The sequence below is a fragment of the Ictalurus furcatus genome, unplaced genomic scaffold (assembly GCF_023375685.1).
Source record: "Ictalurus furcatus strain D&B unplaced genomic scaffold, Billie_1.0 scf3, whole genome shotgun sequence".
Lineage (NCBI taxonomy): Eukaryota > Metazoa > Chordata > Actinopteri > Siluriformes > Ictaluridae > Ictalurus > Ictalurus furcatus.
In genome coordinates this window covers 1,503,413-1,522,393 of record NW_026521052.1, presented here as the reverse complement: position 1 = coordinate 1,522,393, position 18,981 = coordinate 1,503,413, and the positions used below count along the sequence as shown (strand labels likewise).

The following is an 18,981-nucleotide window of genomic DNA, read 5'->3' as shown; positions in this document are numbered from 1 at the left end:
CTTTCTATATAGTGATCTAATCTATCTGTTATCATCCTCTCTGTAGTTTTCCCTGTGACGTTAACACTGTGGGTCTGTAACTTGACGGATCTGACTGTATTTGCCGGGTTTGAGTATTGGAACCGTTTCCGTGTTAGTGGCATTTTTCCTGTATTCCATACCATATTGAACAGTCTTAATAATACATCAAGCGTGATGTCTCTCATGTGGCCTAACATGCTATAGCATGTACTGTACTTCCCTGATGTCGTTTGCCGTGCGTTTGATATAACTCTTTTGAACTCAAATAGAGTAAATGGCAAGTCCTTCTTTCTACTATCCTGGATTTTGGGCAAGTGTCTGATCTCTACACTGCTTGGCTGTTGAGGATAGGTTTTCAGTACTGTGGAGCTTCACAAAGGTTTTTACCAAAAGTTCTGTTTTTTTCTGCATTGCTGATTGCATTTTTATTGTTGCTATTTAACACTGGTATTTACACACTGTTTCTTATTCCACTCATTTTCCTAATTGTTCTCCATATGTCCGATAGCTGGGTTTCTCTTCCAATTTTACTGCAGAATTGTCTCCATTATACACGTTTGGCTGATCTGATTGTTTTCTTACCTACTGCTTGCGCCATTTTATAGTTAATCAAAGTTTCCAGTGTACGGTGAGCTTCGAGTTTCCTAAAAGCTTTATTTCTCTTTTTCATTGCTACAGTACAGCTCTCATCCCACCGTGGCACGCTCTTTCTTCGTTTACTTCCTATCTTTTTGGCATTGTTTCTTCATCTGGTCGTATAATGGCCGTGGTCACTTTTCCGTTCGTTTCTTCGACATCTGTTATATCCTTATTCGCTAATCCCACACGTTTCATTTCGCTCTACGTTTGGAACATCTGCTGGTCGGCTTTCTCTAACTTCCACCTTGGCGTTCTCGCTACCTACTGTCGAATGGTCTAAACCCTCCCGGGTGTTGATTCCTGCAATTTCAGTTGACGTTATTGTCAGATCGATAGCGCTTTCTGCATTATGTGAACTACAATACCACGTGTCCTTCCTGTCATTAACACATACCAAATTTTTATCGTGTATAAATTCCTCGATCACTGATTCATTTATATCTGTATTCTTACTCCCCTGTATTGTGCTGTGTGTGTGTGTGTGTGTGTGTTAAAATCCCCACACCGTACTAATTTCCCTCACGTCAACCCACATACTGCATTTGGTGTATCGGTGCTCTGTCTATTACGGGGATTGTAAAAGTTGAATATCGTTATACTGTCTTTTCCTGTCCGTATTTTGACTACCACAGATTCGTGTTCTTTCCCTTTATTGATTAGATTATATCTCACATCATTTCTTACAAAAGTTGCTACCCCTCCACCTTTACCCTTTTCCCAATCATTTCTGATTGTACACAGCAAATTTTAAAGTGTTATTTTTACACTCACACTGTTAAAATTAACACTTATCAAGAGTTTATATAGGTCCACACTAAATAGAGTTCAATTTACACTTTCAGTATTGTTTTTTTTTCTACACTCTCATAGTGTTGAACAAGCACTGTAAGTGTTCACTGTTAGCACAATTGGTGTAGTTTTTTTACTCCTCACAGGCTCCATTTACACTAAGAAAGTGTTGAATCTACAGCAAATGTGTCAATAGCTCAACCTGATGGAGTTATTTTCAACACTAGTGTAATTAAATGTGATCTACACCCTGTCTGCCTAAAAATGCAGACCTTTAAAATGTGTGTACTCGTCAATAAAAGAACAGCTAACACATCAGTTGCTGTATAAGGTTGAACTTTTATTTTCAACACAGTATCTTTGATGTAACAAACCAGCATGAATTGAGGTGCAATATATTCACCTCATAGTGAATATATTCATCTGACCCATTTGGACCCTGTAGATCAAAAGGCATGTAGAACTTCAAACTCCGGGCTTTTACAAGTTCACCCAAGTCACATACTGTCGGCTACAGCCACGCTGCGCACATAATAACTTAAACTTTAACGAAGGATAGAAACTGTGCGTGACTCTCGTGGCTTTGCATGCAGACTTTGACAACAGAAACACTAACATTTAACCTAGTTCAAAAGCTTTGCACGCAATTCCTTTACTCTGGGAGACTCACTGGTAAGACCAACATCAATGTTGTAGATCGTAGTCTGCAGGAAGGTAAAGATGTTGACGAGGGCTTCCTCATATGACAGGTTGAACACATAGTGGACTTTGAAGAGTTCATCTATAGCACTCAAGGAGCTGGTTCCTGTGCAAGGGATGAGGTGCTTATCCACTACCACGTAGAATTTGTCCATCCTGCCCTTGATCCTTCCTAATGCCAGTAGAGACGGCTGGAGGCCCTCCCTGGCACTGAGATGGCCTTCAATACTGGTGGATGACTAGAAAAAAAACCCAGCAACGATAAAAACTAGATTAAAAATACAAAATTCACCAATTACGATGTGCAATGACGAAATCCCTGAAATGTGGTCCTTGACACATTCAGACATTGTGATGAAAAATGTGCTATAATCATAACTAGGAAACACAACAAACCTTAATTCAATATGTGCAAAATAACTCCAGTTCGTATCATTCTTTATGTATTACTGCAACAGGACAACTTGATCAAAGGAATATTTCAACCAAAAAAGAAAGTTCTTATGTGACTTTCTTTCTTCATCCGAACACAAAGAATTTTCAAAGGAAATTCGAGTTCTGTAAGTCAGTAGAATGCACGTGAATGGGTGCCATCTTTTTGAGAGTCCAAAATGTACATTTAGACAGTGTCACAGTAATAAAAGAACAGTTATTCAAAGAGCTCACAAGCTGTACACTCACTACTTTACACTGTAGCAAAGTGTCATTTCTTCAGTGTTGTCACATGAAAAGATATAATCAAATATTTCCAAAAATGCAAGGGGTGTACTCACTTTTGTGAGATACTGTATATATATATATATATATATATATATATATATATATATATATATATAATGTGTGTGTATGAGAGAGAGAAATATAGAGGTATGTTTCTCTCTTCTAACTCGTTTTAAACCGTCTTCTAACTCGTTTTAAACAAACACATTAAATAATATTTAATACAGTGCACATACATACATATATATATATATAGACACAGAGAAAGAGAGAGAGAATATCCACAAATAGGGAAGAAGATTTCAAAGATAAGGTCATGTCTACAATTATTAAATTACAAAAACAATTATCATGGACGGGACAAAAGGGATGATGGATGAAATGTATGTATGATGTAATAGCTCTTGCCCAGAAATCCGCTTCTAGAAAGTTGCCGTTCCCGAGTTTGGACACACGGGGGCAGTCAAGCTCCATCCAGCACAACGCCGCCCGAAACAGAAGGTAGGTTTGGGCTATTTTACAGACACAGCTCATTACTGTGCATTGTATTGTTCGGACATAACCACAATTAACGGCTCATCTATAAAAACAAACATGTAATACTCATAGGACTATATTTATCATGAAAATGTAAAATAAATAACCAACCTTTTTCTAATGTTGATAGATATAGAAAGCCGTGTACTTCATTTACACACACACACACATACATAATTATTACTGTTCCTTCTCCCTCTGTACCACGTTCTAATACTTAAACTGCCCAAGAAAGAAAATTTGCTGTTTTCTGAGACGATGAAGTGGCTCTTAAAAGAGCCTTTGTGTCTATTAGACGGAGATGTGGTTTAAGCGCGTTCTCCGCGAATACGGCGGGCCAGCTGAATATCCTTGGGCATGATGGTCACTCTCTTGGCGTGGATAGCGCACAGGTTGGTGTCCTCGAACAGACCGACCAGGTATGCCTCGCTCGCCTCCTGCAGGGCCATGACGGCCGAGCTCTGGAAACGCAAGTCGGTCTTGAAGTCCTGAGCGATTTCTCTCACCAGGCGCTGGAAGGGCAGCTTGCGGATGAGCAGCTCAGTAGACTTCTGATAACGGCGGATCTCCCTCAGAGCCACGGTGCCAGGCCTGTAACGGTGAGGCTTCTTCACGCCGCCGGTAGCCGGCGCGCTCTTGCGGGCAGCCTTAGTGGCGAGCTGCTTCCTTGGCGCTTTGCCACCGGTGGACTTACGGGCGGTCTGCTTGGTTCTTGCCATAGCGTCGAGGTCTGTACTTCACGGATAGAAAAACATAATAAACGGCGCGCTCAAACGCGGCCTTTTTAAGCCATAACGCCGCCCTGCGCTGATTGGGCGTCTCGAACGCGCTCGTCTGCTATTCGATAGAACGTTTTACGTCACCTGTTGACTATTGGACCGTCTTCTCTGCCACCGTTCGAAACACAAGACGCCCGCCACAATTCTATTCTATTGGCGCTCTCTCTAACACAAATGCCTTGTTCATTAGGAACACACACAACGCCGTCACAAACCATTTTCACTCCTGACTTCATTTAACCAGCACGCTAACTGCTATTGTTCTTATAGTCATTACTTAAATATGGTATCAAATCATGACTAGAAAATTATCAAGTCCTTTTTTATTTATAAATATGCTGTCTTAGAAGTGCACTTTCACCCCTTGGATTTCATTTAAGCAACAGGCTAACTACCACTATTATTATTATTATTATTATTATTACTACTACTATTACTTAACGTTAATCACATAATTATTAGCAAAGTATAACGCTTGTGTTTTCATTTCAAACGTGCTGACTTTCTAGTACACACTTTCAGTAGAAAAACGGGTGGAAAATTGCACTTTTGAAGCAGAGATGGTGGCTCTTAAAAGAGCCTTTGGGTACTGACAAAGCAGCAGTGGACGAGTTTACTTGGTCTTAACGGCCTTCTCGGTCTTTTTAGGCAGAAGCACAGCCTGAATGTTCGGTAGCACACCACCCTGAGCGATGGTCACTCCGCCGAGCAGTTTGTTCAGCTCCTCGTCGTTACGCACGGCGAGCTGCAAGTGGCGGGGAATGATACGGGTCTTCTTGTTGTCACGGGCGGCGTTACCGGCCAACTCCAGGATCTCAGCGGTCAGATACTCCAACACTGCGGCCAAGTAGACCGGAGCGCCGGCACCGACGCGCTCGGCATAGTTGCCTTTACGCAGAAGCCTGTGCACACGTCCCACGGGGAACTGAAGTCCAGCCCTGGATGAACGAGTCTTGGCCTTAGCTCTAGCCTTTCCGCCGGTTTTTCCTCTGCCACTCATCTTGATGCTCAGATCTGTTCTAACAACAACTCCGAAATAAACGTTACACCCCGAGCTCTCCGTGATATAGACAAAACGGCCACTCTCTTATTCGCTAAGAACGCAGTGGCACATTAGCCAATCCCAAACAGGCCGTCGAATTCCAGCGTCACCCCTCCCACCCCTGTTTGTGCGTGTGTGTGTGTGAGAGAGAGAGAGAGCGAGCGCGCGAATGAAAACAGACAGAAGGGAATATTCATACAAAAGCACAAAGTAACAACTACATACTGAATTCATTTATTCTTATCATTAACATTGATTTATTATGCATCAATATGTTATCCTACATATTCTGTGATGGTTTTGGAGATCAGGAATGACGTTTAGGAATCACGATCAGGATTCTATTCTACTGTACTAAAATCAGCATCAGCGTGTGGTTATGTATACATATGTAGCAGATATGTGTATCCATACTATTGTATGTTTCTAACGTGTATTGCTTTGATTCCATAAAGCTTGACTGAAAATGAATTGTCGCTCTTTAAAGGAAAATATGGGTGGCTCTTAAAAGAGCCGTTTAAGGAACAAAAGCATGAAAGAAACAAACATCTTTACTTCTTTTTGGGTGCTGCCTTCTTCGCCTTTGTCGCTTTAGGTTTTGTGGTCTTGGGCTTGACAGCTTTCGCTTTCTTGGGGCTCTTGGCTGCCTTTTTAGGGGTCGCGGGCTTTTTCGCCTTCTTCGGGCTCTTGGTGGCTTTCTTTGCGGCGGCTGTGGGCTTCTTCGCCTTCTTAGGAGACTTCTTGGCCGCGGCGGCGGGTTTCTTGGCTGCTACCTTCTTGGGCTTCTTAGTAGCGGCGGGCTTTTTCGCTTTGGGCGCCGCTTTCTTCACGGGCTTCTTGGCTTCGGTCTGCTTCTTGTTCAGCTTGAAAGAGCCAGACGCGCCGGTCCCTTTGGTCTGCACCAGAGTGCCTTTAGTCACGAGACCCTTAACGGCGATCTTGACGCGGGAGTTGTTCTTCTCCACATCATATCCGCCGGCAGCCAGCGCTTTCTTCAGAGCAGCGAGAGACACGCCGCTCCTCTCCTTAGACGAGGAAACGGCTTTGACGATCAGCTCGCCGACGCTAGGGCCGGCTTTTTTTGCTCTCGAAGCTGCTTTCTTCTTGGGCGCTTTGGCCGGCGCGGCGGCGGGAGCGGGTGCGACTTCTGCCATCTCTCTTGGAACTACGTAGAATACACGAGTCGTACGCTGTACGTTAGTGTGTAACACAGGATCCTCCCTTCCCGCGGCCGGGGGGCTGGTCTTAAAAACAGATATGAGAGCGTTGTAGACTCAACTCGGGCGCCGCTGAATGAATGCACGGACGCGGCGCGCGCTCAGCTGTGTTTTCTCATGGCATTTCTCGGCGAAAATCCGACTCGGAAGACGAGATTCAAAACGTTGAAGCACACGCTGAGCGAGGACGGGCTTTCTCGTTTCTCCCGTGGCCCGGCCTGGCCGGCTAGAGAGCAACAGTCTCGCGCAGCGCACATGAAAAGGCGCGGCGCGCGTTGTACTCAAGCCGGCGGGCTGCGCATTTGGTGCGATGTGGTGTGTAAAAACGGGCGAAAAGCAGGCACGGCCGTCGTATGCGTTCTGGGCCGAGTTGAAGAGGAGCCTTGTGAACGAGCCTGATGTCTTTGCAGCTGTCGAGTGGTGTGTGTAGTATCGGAAGCAGAGCGCGTTGGGGGCCGTGTAAAGCACAGCGCGCGTGACTATAGGCTCCGCTATAGCCTTGTGTGTGTGTGTGTGTGTTGTATTCCATGCTGCTAGAACATTCTTTTCAATATCTATGTGCTGCTAGAACATTCTTTTCAATATCTATGTGCTACTAGAACATTCTTTTGAATGTCTTTGTGCTAATTAATTGATGCTGATCTTCATTTCTAATTTAACATTTTTTTTATTTATTTTTGAGCTACAAAAAATGTAAATTGAAATTAAATGTAGAGAATAAGAATTAGAATTTTATTTAATGTACATGCATACTTCAAGGCCAGCATGCATTGCGACAGTCAACAAACAGGTAATAATGGAGAGATCCAGGCACTGGCACACAGACAAGAGGAAATTTAAAAAGATTTGGCAAGTTGACTTTTTATTTACTGAAATCAATTCAAAGGCTGTGTGTCTAGTTTGCAAGCAGTCAGTTGCTGTTTTGAAAGAGTACAAAATCCGTCATTATGAAACAAAACGTTCTTCAGCTTTCTCAAAGGACAGCGGCGAGGCATGAAAACAGAAGGCTAACGAGCTGCTTGCTAAACTTCGATCTGAGCAGAGCGCGCTGCTACATCCTTCATCAGCTCAAGAAAGTGCCACACGGGCCAGCTATCAGATTTCCTGTATTTTACATCAAGAACAGCTATGTGCCCAATCCATCGGGCTTGTGGATGTGATGCGTGACGTCGTCAAAATTGTGAATGATATACGCTCCAAGGCGCTCTCTCTCACCTGCAGTTCAAGGTACTGTTGGATGAGATGGATGTGCAATATGGTGATGTGTTGTACCACCAGGAGGTTAGATGGCTGAGCAGAGGAAAAGTTCTCAGGAGATTTTTTGATCTGCGTGATGAGATCAGAGCTTTTCAGGAAAGCAAGATTGGTAGTATTCAAGTGCCCATGGATAAGAAATGGTTTTCTGACCTGGCTTTCCTGGTGGACGTCACAGAGCTGCTCAATGTTTTAAATGTTCAGCTCCAGGGAAAAGACCAGATTATCACCCAGCTTTTTTATCACGTCAGAGCCTTCAAACAAAAACTACTGCTGCTCAGAAGACATCTCTCAGCAGCTAACATTCACAATTACAATATTCACCATAGTTTTATGTGCAGTTATTGTTATTATTAATACTTATATTTAGTTAACATTTATATCCAGTGGTGTCAGCTTTGGGTTTTTTTGTTAATCAAGCTGATAATAATGACTAGATTCTGTTCTACTACTTCGCAGTCATAATTATCTTTTTTCTCCCTCTCTCCTTTCGCCGAGCCCCACATGAATTTATGGAGATACTAGAGATCCAGATCCTTTCTGCCTCTGGATGGAGCTCAAATCTTCTCTAATTCCAGACTGCTGGGACTATGGCTGCTCCTAAGGCCATACAGACTTCATATAAATCCATAATGAACTTTTTCACACTATCTGTTGTTACCCAGATGAGGATGGGTTCCCTTCTGAGTCGGGTTCCTCTCAAGGTTTCTTCCTCTTAAAACATCTTAGGGAGTTTTTCCTTGCCACCGTCGCCACTCAGTGGCTTGCTCAGTTGGGATAAATTCGCACCTTTAATATCTGTATACCATGTTGATATTTCTGTAAAGCTGCTTTGAGACAATGTCTATTGTAAAAAGCGCTATACAAATAAAATTGAACTGAATTGAAATTGAATTGATGAATTTTTTGTCAAAGTTCTCTTAAATTATCATGATTTAATTTCCTTGTTTTGTCAGTTATTTATTCTATTTGCCTCCCTCTCTCTTCTTTCACTCCCCATCTCACACTGTTCCTCTCTCTCATCTCCACATCCAGGAAATGTAGCCCATTTTCCCTGTTTTAGAGAGGCAGGCATGATGAAAGAGAAGGTACCTGAGTATGATGCTCTTCTCAGCAACCTTTTCCAGGAGTTTGACAGTCGCTTTGAGGACTTCAGACACAATGCTTCTGACTTTGAGTGGTTTGTTCAACCCTTCACCATCAGTGTGGACACAGTCAGTGATGATCTACAGATGGAACCAATTGAGCTTCAGTGTGATTCAGAACTCAAACACAAGTTCAGGTCCCTTCCCTTGACAGACTCCTACAAATGTGTCCCAGCAAACAGGTACAGATGTGCAAACAGGCACAAGTGATGCTGTCTCTGTTTGGCAGTACCTACCACTGTGAACAGACTTTCAGTCTGATGAACTTAAACAAGTGTAAACTGAGATGCAAACTAACTGACTCTCACCACCATAATGTCCTGACTTTGACAGTAAGTCCACTGCATCCCAATTTGGAAAAACGTTTGAAAAATAAGGACCAGCTTCATGTGTCTCATTAGAGGTCACTGATATTGCAGGCATGTGGCTGTATTGCTTATAGCTTGAATAGTTGTATTAGGTATTGAACATGTATTATAAATGGGATTGGTTCTATGTTTTAATTATACTATAAGTTTCATTGAACTATAGAACTCTGAAAATAAAACTGCATTAGTGAAGCAGATACAGACTAACATTTTCTATTAATTTATTTGTAAATATTATGAAATGATAAATGAGAACCATGGCAACTTTAATTTTAATATAATACAGTTTGGTATAATGCAACATTTACTTTTGGCCCACAGCCCTCAATCAAGTTTGATTTTTGGCCCTTCACAGGAAAAAGTTTGGGCACCCCTGATTTAGAATGATTATGTGCTACTAGAAAACCATTTTCAACTACTTCCTGTTGGTACAATCATACGAATAACTTTGTGCTGCTAAAGTCCCATTATGCATTGCTCAGATTATACAACCCCCGAAACCGTGCTACAACCCTGTTTAGATTTACTCATCTCCGCATTTAACAGACTGCTAGAATTACCCAAAAGCCTGAACATCCGCGGGAGTGCAGCGCTTCAGAAGTCCCCCTCCCCCTCACACACACACACACACACACACACACAGCGAGAGAGAAAGCGAAAGAGAGGAAATTACTCTTTGTATGAAAAATGGGTGGCTCTTAAAAGAGCCGTTGGGTTGATAAAGACGGCGGTAACGCGCTTTACTTGGAGCTGGTGTACTTGGTGACGGCTTTTGTACCCTCGGACACAGCGTGCTTGGCCAGCTCGCCGGGAAGCAACAGGCGAACGGCGGTCTGGATCTCCCTGGAGGTGATGGTGGAGCGCTTGTTGTAATGAGCCAGACGAGAAGACTCACCGGCAATGCGCTCAAAAATATCATTCACGAAGGAGTTCATGATGCCCATGGCCTTGGATGAAATTCCGGTGTCAGGGTGCACCTGCTTCAGGACCTTGTACACGTAGATGGCGTAGCTCTCCTTCCTGGACTTTCTGCGCTTCTTGCCTCCTTTGCCGGCCGTCTTGGTCACGGCTTTCTTTGATCCCTTCTTGGGCGCGGTCTTGGCTGGATCGGGCATGCTTCTGCTTCTCGAATAAACGAACAGAAAATGACTAGCACCCGCCTCGCACCCGCTCTATTTACAGACCCACATGCTAATAACGCCCAGACAAGACACCTTTTTTTGATTGGCCAAAATTCGATACCTCCCCCTGCATGGAGCCTCCTACTGCACTCTGCTTCCTCCCTCCTCGTCCTCCGCTACGCTTCGTTTCCCTTCCCGCCCTTGTACTTTCAGGACAACGTGCACTATGAAAAAACAATTGGCTTGAGAAAAAAATCGTTTTATATTATATATGCATGTATGCGTGTGTATGAGAGAGAGAAAGAAATATAGAAGTTTCTACTAAAATCATCTTCTAAATCGTTTTAATCAAGCAGTTCATAATATTTACTACTGTGCATATATATAGTTTATTACAAAAAATACAAATAGACCTACCACTTATGCTACTTCGGTACAGCGTTTGATGCCTTATGCTTCATGAAAAAAAGCCTTTTTTCCACACGGAACAGCTCTTTTTCTAGATACGTGAGTGGCTCTTAAAAGAGCCGTTGTATTCGCGTCGTTCGGTGTTAGAGCGTTTAACCGCCGAAGCCGTACAGGGTGCGTCCCTGGCGTTTCAGGGCGTACACCACATCCATGGCGGTCACGGTCTTTCTCTTGGCATGCTCGGTGTAAGTGACGGCGTCGCGGATCACGTTCTCCAGAAACACTTTTAGCACACCGCGAGTCTCTTCATAAATCAGACCAGAAATACGCTTTACACCACCACGGCGAGCCAGACGGCGAATAGCCGGCTTGGTGATCCCCTGGATGTTATCGCGAAGCACCTTACGGTGACGCTTAGCGCCTCCTTTGCCGAGTCCTTTACCACCCTTGCTTTTTTTTTTTTTTTTAATGAGTTTTATTGAAATTATGCAAAATTCACAATCTTACACAAGTCATATTCAGAAAGAAAGGGAGAAAAAAACAAAAAACAAAAAACAAAACAAACTTACATAGTCAAAGTACAATTACACGCAAATATTGTCCCACACTGAAGAGTCTTTAAACCAAGATGTGCTGCTTTTTAGTCTTCTTAGCTCTTTTTGAATGTCCTTGAATACAACATCACTGGATATAAACGTTTGATTTATAGTCATTCTACACCTTGTTTTCCAGAGTTTAGATTTAGTCAAACATATTATGAACCAAATGAAGTCATGCTTGGTCTTGCTACAATTTTCTTTAAAAATGCCATAGAAAATTGAGTTCATATTTATTTCTATATTGAGACCAATGATTTTTAATTTAGCCCATGTTTCTTTAGAGCGATAACACTCTAACAGGAAATGTTCGAGTGTTTCCTCTTCATTACAATTAGGCATCGGGCATTTACCGGTTTTTACAAAACAGCTCCATTTTACAACCGCTCTTACTGGGAGCCTTCTTACAGCGACTAACCAAGTTGTATCTCTCAGGTGTTCCGATAGGATTTTATTCTGTAAATTTTGGAGACATTCTTTGTTTTGGTCTTCCTCCAAATTTCTGAAAGCCACAGGGTTACTATAAACTCGATCAACAATTAAAAGATATATTTCTTTGCTTGAGTCTTTCACCCAATCGATGTTTAGATCTTTAAATTTGTTAGTGAAGTCGGAAAACATCAGTTTATAATACGGAATTCCTTTCCTTGATGGACCTTTTTTAGATTTCCAGTTAGAGATGTTCCCTATCCATTCAGTTTGCCTGGCAATACCACTCGCGATGATTTTACACACTGCTATTTTAGTTTTTACGGATATATCGACAGCCCCAAGGCCTCCCAGTTCCCTTCTCTTAAAAAGGAGCTCACGTTTTGTAACCTCACGAGTCGTATCCCATATGAAATTACAGCATATTTTATGAAGTCTTTTTATCCAAACTTCTGTCGGAGGTAAGATGCATGATAAAAACAGTATTTTTGATAATAGAAAAGTTTTAATAATATTTATTCTAGTTTTATAACTTAGATTACACGATTTCCATTTATCAATTTCATCTTGTATTATTTCTTCTTTTTTTGACCAGTTATGGTCGACACAGCCATTATTATCTATATATATACCTAAAACCTTTAATTGCTGAACTTCTGGGACATCTATGGGAAATTTGTTTTTTTCATTTCCAATCCAGACACATTCCGTTTTAGCTTTATTTAAGGAGGCTCCAGAGACTTGCTCATACTCGCTAAAATATTCAAAGATGATGTCTAGTTCTTGTTTAGATTTCACAAATACAGTTATGTCATCAGCATAAGCAGAGATCACGACTCTGTTCTTTCCTATTTGAAGACCCTTAAGTCTATGATCATCTTGGATTTTTTGTACAAGTGGGTTTATAGATAAAATATATAGGGCTGCACTCAGAGGGCACCCTTGCTTTACACCCCGCATAACTTCAAATGGTTCAGTCAAGGAACCGTTAACATTTACTTCAACTGTCGATTTAACATAAAGGCATTTAATCATGTTTATGAAATTTTCAGGGAATTGATACAGTTTTAAAATCTCCCACAAATAGTCTCTTGAGATATAATCAAATGCTTTTCTTTGGTCCAAAGCCACAATGTAAAAACTGTCACCATTTTTATCAAAAACTAGTTCTCTTAATGTGTTCAAGTTGTCCCACATAAATCTTCCCTTTATTGCACATGTTTGTTGTTTAGCTATTATTACGTCCAAATAGTCACTCATCCTGTTCATAATGGTCTTTGCAAAAATCTTATAATCGACATTCATTAGGGTGAGATGTCTCCAGTTGTTGATATCACACATTTCACCCTTTTTATACAACAAGGATAAAACGCCTTCATAGAACGAGTCATGCATGTAACCTCTAGCGATCCCATCATTGAAGGCTTGCGTTAATAATTTAGCCAAATCTATGGCGCATGCATGATAAAAATCAGACGGGAGACCATCTTTCCCTGGAGACTTTTTTAAATTTAATTGTTTAATGGCATCAACAACCTCAGCCTCTTTTATTTCCTCACCTAAGCTCTTGGAAGGCGGGTCAACACTATTTTTTACATTCAAAAAGGTTTTTAGAAGTTTAGCATCTATTTCAATTGAGTTATACATGTTTGAACAAAGGATCCGAACAGCATCTCTGACATCTTTAGGATTTTTCGCTATAGTTCCATTATCTGTTTTAATGGCTTCGATATATTGGGCTTCTTTCCTTTTATTAAATAGTGAAATTGCTTTTGTTTGATTTAGAAGTTCATCGGAAATTATTCCTGCTCGGACTTGAATGTTCAGTAAAAACTCATTATTTAAAGTTTCTATCTCTTTTTTCAAATCCTTTAAGTTGTTTTCCTCACTTTCATCTCTTGTATTTTTTAGTTTTAGGTTTATATATTGTGTCATAATTGTATTGTACTTCTCATTTTTTTCTTTATTAAAACATAGACATTTGTATTTAAGAAATTTTTTAATCTGGATCTTAAAAACTTCCCACAAATCACAATAATTGGTAGTGAGGATATCTAAAGTTTTAATCCTATTAATTTCTTCTTTTAATTGTATAATCAATAAAGGACTTTTCAAAATTTGTGTGTTTAATTTCCAATAGTTTCTTCTTTCTTCATTTTTAAATCTGATGCCACATATAACTGTCAAGTGGTCCGACTCAACCAAGAGTTTTGTTGTATAAAATTTTGCCTCAAAATTATTATTAATATATATCCTGTCAATTCTAGTTTTACATGTTTTATCAAACCTCGTGAAGTCCACTTTCTCTGGATATAATGTCCTAAATATGTCGGTGAAATGCTGTTCATTCATTATAGATCTAAGGACACCACCTTCTCTCCTAATTTTACATATTTTGGAAGAAATTTTATCATTATCATCTGTGATTGTATTAAAATCACCGCATACAATGGTATAGAAACCGACACACAGGAGCATTTTAAGCTTTTTAAAAAGCCGGATTTTACCAACAGTATCCTGTGCTGTGTATACATTTATTACTCTAATTTTTTTTGTGCAATAAAACACATCTATAAACATTAATCGACCAGGAATTATTTCACGGCTCTTAATTATTTTAAATTTATTGTTATAAAATAAGGTCGCAATACCATCAGCTTTACTTTCACCTATTGAAAAGATTGAAGGACCTTTGATCCATAAACTTTGGGCGTTCTGTACGTCTGCAAAACTGCTTAATCTGGTCTCTTGTATACATAAAATATCAACATGTTCTCCACTCAATATATTTAACTTTTTCACTTGATTAATTTTTGCCTGAATCCCTCTAACATTACATGTGGCAACAGTTAAATTTGAAAAAACCATAAAAATTAAGATAAGGATCTTCTCCGATAGATATTATTGTATGTCCATTAGTCCACATTTTCTCAACATTATCCACATCATTTAACCTCAATTCCTGCAGACATATATCACATTTCTTTTTAAGTAATATAGGAATTGAAGTTAAAATCAAAGACATTGTGTCAAAAAAAAAAAAAAAAGGGAAGAAAAGTAGGCAATATACATCATTCCTTAACCTTTTTTGCATTGTCAACATTTCCAGGAGAATTCCTCTTTCGCCTTTGGCGTTTATATGGATAGTCTAAAGTGTTTTTACCTTTCGCCAGCGTGGGAGTGTCCGCAGTGTCACCTGTGTTGTCGGCGATTGTCTGGGTTGTTCCACTTTCACCAGCTGGATGCGATGACTCCTCTCGGCCCTGTAGACTTCCTGCAGGTGTAGAAATGATCTGGGTCGCTCCGGTCTCTCCCTCTGAGCACGTAGGCTCCTCTGGGGCTTGTAGACCTCCTTCAGGGGTTGAGCCGATCCGAGTCTCGCCGACTTCTACAGCTGATAGCGCAGGAAACTCCGATGCTTGCCGTTTCTCCACAGACGAAAGACTGGGCGGAGATGCTCCGCTGCTTCCAGCAGGTACTTCCGGTGTCTTCCGTCTCCCTTCCGGGGTCAGAGATTCGGCGCTGCTCTCAGAGTCCTCGCCGTCTTCGCTGTCGCTGGTATCGGTGCTGCTTGAGTCACTCCCAGATGTCGAGTCGTCCTCACTTGTGTGTAGTTTATTTTCTTCCCAGTTGTTATCCGCTTTATCGTTTGTTTTGGTTTCTGTGTTATGTGCGCTTTGTGTTACATTCTGGTCAATGTCTTTTTGATTTTTCGGCATTCTTAGTTTATAGCTGTAAGAATTTGGGCATTGAAAATATATATGCCCGGTTTCATTACATAAATTACATACTTGTGTATTTCTACAACTCTTTCCTTTGTGGCCAAAGCTTCCGCATTTCCAGCACTTTGTTTTCTCACAGTCCTTTGCCTGATGGTCGGAATCGTTACATATAAAACATCGTTTTGTTTGGCCGGGATATGTAATCGTTCCATTGTATGGTCCCATGGAAATGGAATTTGGTATCTGGAATATACTTCCGTCGGGGTTTTTCTTAAGTTTTATTTTATATCTCCTGACTCCATACCATATCCCGAACTGGTCCAGCGGCTTGTCAACAGGGTTCAGTATCTCACCAAACCTTAAGAGGTATTGTTCTACATCCGAGTCAGCGATTCTCCCAGTCCAAAACTTTACTACAATGCTCTTTATGTCTTGGGGAGCTGATGTAGTCATCTCCCAGTTTTTCCAGAATTCACTTCCTGTATTATTATTAAAAATTTGAGAAAATGTTTGAAGTGCCTGTTCTTTGGTAAAACATATTTCATACTCTTTTCTGTTAGGCATTGCAATAAAAGAGTATACATCTGTAGTCGATATCCATTGACTACTTAAAAGGTTTACTCCGACTTCAGACCTGTCTGGCGCTTCTCCTTCTCCACTGTAACGTAGTCTGACCCAGTGCCTCCCCGCCGACGGCGAGGAGGCCACACGGGGTGACATACCGAACCCCGGGTGGCGATAATTATCACCTCGTTAAAGGTGTTTTTGTTGTTGATGTTGTTGTCGTTAAAGTCTTTAGTTTCAAATTACTAACGAGGGTACCACTTGCAAAAAGAGAGTATTAATTACCACCCTTGCCTCTGCCAGACATGATGCTGCTCTCGAAGTCAAGCCACTCAATGAAAGTTCTCGCGCAGCGCCCACCTATTTATCCACACTCGACAGGACCTAGTTGAGAACAGGCGAGGAGGCGGGCCTTACACCAACGGTCACACAATAGCTCTCTTTTTCGAAAACAATCACTAGGCACTGCTTTTCACCTGCTAACGTCTTCTTCTTCCCCATTCTCTCTCTCTCTCTACAAACACACACAGATACAAAACATTATTAGTATTTTCAGTACTAATGTTTTGGTTCAAATTAGTAGTAGTAGTAGTAGTAGTAGTACAACACAATAGTCAGGAACTTTGGGTAAAACATGCATAGTAAAACATACAGCCAAAACACTCATCAGAGTAAGGAGGTTAGAAAAAGCTGTCTGTGTTTGTACAACATTGACATTACTGTTTCAAACACAAGACGTTCCTTTTGAGCACGTCCTTGGACTCAAGGCCCGTATATACTACAGTCCTACGTCCACTGCAACTACAGGTCGCACATAGCAGCACAAGCCTTTATTAGTAGGCCCAGCATTCAGCGGATCAGCACCAATGTCTGTGTTCACTTTGAAGCCAGTCCACATTCTACCACACAAGTACTTCACTAACTTACAAGCACCACAGAAAGGAATGCAAACACAACTCTCAGGCCTTGCTTTATCAGCTCTCGCAAATGCACGATATAATGGACTCTCGAAGGTCGAAATTAGCTACATTGTCTCAAACCCTCATCTCATTCTTAAAAAGTGTCACTCACAAGGAAAGCATATGCACTTCGACAGTTGTGCAAGAGAAACTAACATAACAAACATCACACACAAGTAGGAATACAAAGTCAGCCTTCACACTGTCTAATCACTGGCCTTCTCTTTTCCCATACGCACTGTGTTTGAACCTAAATGTCATGCATCAACCAAAACTGCACCTCCAGAATGACAGCTGAGTTTAAGATTGGCAAAATATGTCGCAGCAGTTGCATTCGTCAAATAAACTATGAGCAATTAAGTAGTGCCAATGAGATAGTTACAGCAATGTGTAATGTCCAATAAGCTCAAAAAGAGTCGGACACTTTATTCTACTTGGCCAATCAAACACAATTATGAACTGGGATTCTGATAGTTGTGCGCCTTTAACTCACAGTGTAGGAAAATGAGGTCAGCTATATAGACAACACCTTTCATTACGTATTTAATTACTTCGATTGAGGTCATTACTAGAATCAGTAGTAGTAGTACAATACCTACAACCTACCTTCTGTTTTAGGCGGCGTCGTGTGTTGTGCCGGATGGGACATGACTGCCCTCGAGTGGCCAAACTCGGGAACGACAATTTCCCAAAAATTGCAGTATTCTGTTATTAAGCTTTTATTGGCGGTGTTCAGAAGTCTATATTTGTAGTAGTTAGAAAACAGTGGGGTAAGAAGTAGTAGATGCTATGAAAACACACACACACACTCTCACTCACTCACTCTCACTCTCTCTCTCTCTCTCTCTATCACATCTCTCACCCCATACCCCTCTCACTTCCATACACTGGGGCAGTGGTGGCTTAGCGGTTAATGCTCTTGCTTACTGATCAGTAGGTTGGGGGTTCAATCCCCAGCACTGTCAAGCTGCCCATTGAGCAAGGTCCTTATCCCTCTCTGCTCCTGGGGTGCCATATCATGACCCTGCACTCTGACCCCAGCCTCCTGACATGTGGGAGTATGTGAAGAAAACAATTTCACTGTACTCTACTGTATATGTGACCAATAAAGACTCATTATATAGACTTATACATGACTTTTTTTCTTCTAAAAAAGCTGCTAAACTAATAATTGTGTGCAGATGTAAAAAAAAAAAATGCTAAACACATTCTCTATTTGTGTGTGTGGTTTTTTTTGTACTGTATGTGTATTTCATCAGTGTTGCTATGAGCTTATTTCTCGTAGTAGCAATCTTCTTATAGCCTAGGCCATCTTTATGTAGAGCAACAATTCTTTTTTCAGATCCTCAGAGAGTTCTTTGCCATGAGGTGCCATGTTGAACTTCCAGTGACCAGTATGAGGGAGTGTGAGAGCGATGACACCAAATTTAACACACCTGCTCCCCATTCACACCTGAGACCTTGTAACACTAACAAGTCACATGATACCGGGGAGGGAAAATGGCTAATTGGGCCCAATTTGGACATTTTCACTTAGGGGTGTAATCACTTTTGTTGCCAGTGGTTTAGACATTAATGGCTGTGTGTCGAGTTATTTTGAGGGGACAGCAAATTTACACTGTTACACAAGCTGTACACTCACTACTTTACATTGTAGCAAAGTATCATTTCTTTAGTGTTGTCACATGAAAAGATATAATCAAATATTTACAAAAATGTGAGGGGTGTACTCACTTTTGTGAGATACTGTCGAAGGGGAAAATAAGAGAAAGAAAGTGAAAAAAACCTCAGTCTTCCATGCACGCTCTCACCAACATGCTTCACTCGCTCCACTGTACTCACGCATGTGCGCACACACACACACACACACACACACACACACACACAGAGAGAGAGAGAGAGAGAGAGAGAGAGAGAGAATGATGGGAACTGTATTTAGTTTTACATATTAAGTTAAATCCAAAGTTATAAT

At 41.1% G+C, this 18,981-nt stretch overlaps 4 protein-coding genes and 1 long non-coding RNA gene across 5 annotated transcripts; 1 reads left to right on the top strand and 4 right to left on the bottom strand.

Moving 5' to 3' along the window:
- Positions 1-1,319: 1,319 nt before the first annotated feature.
- On the bottom strand, positions 1,320-4,424 carry LOC128604791 (histone H3). Its single transcript, XM_053619886.1, has 2 exons — positions 3,517-4,424; positions 1,320-2,387 (listed from the first exon to the last, which is right to left on the bottom strand). Exon 1 carries the CDS (start codon positions 4,122-4,124, stop codon positions 3,714-3,716), a length of 411 nt encoding a protein of 136 aa, XP_053475861.1. The 5' UTR covers positions 4,125-4,424; the 3' UTR covers positions 1,320-2,387; positions 3,517-3,713.
- LOC128604805 (uncharacterized) lies at positions 3,155-8,586 on the top strand. The gene is made up of 2 exons (XR_008385290.1): positions 3,155-3,369; positions 7,203-8,586. It is a non-coding gene; the product is annotated as an uncharacterized LOC128604805 (long non-coding RNA).
- Positions 4,655-5,300, bottom strand: LOC128604795 (histone H2A). Its single transcript, XM_053619888.1, has one exon. The coding sequence runs from the start codon at positions 5,182-5,184 to the stop codon at positions 4,798-4,800; it is 387 nt and encodes a 128-aa protein (XP_053475863.1). The 5' UTR covers positions 5,185-5,300; the 3' UTR covers positions 4,655-4,797.
- On the bottom strand, positions 5,762-6,504 carry LOC128604790 (histone H1-like). The gene has a single exon (XM_053619885.1). The coding sequence runs from the start codon at positions 6,378-6,380 to the stop codon at positions 5,778-5,780; it is 603 nt and encodes a 200-aa protein (XP_053475860.1). The 5' UTR covers positions 6,381-6,504; the 3' UTR covers positions 5,762-5,777.
- A 1,308-nt stretch (positions 8,587-9,894) lies between the features above and the next one.
- Positions 9,895-10,559, bottom strand: LOC128604799 (histone H2B-like). Its single transcript, XM_053619893.1, has one exon. It carries the CDS (start codon positions 10,323-10,325, stop codon positions 9,951-9,953), a length of 375 nt encoding a protein of 124 aa, XP_053475868.1. The 5' UTR covers positions 10,326-10,559; the 3' UTR covers positions 9,895-9,950.
- Positions 10,560-18,981: the final 8,422 nt, after the last annotated feature.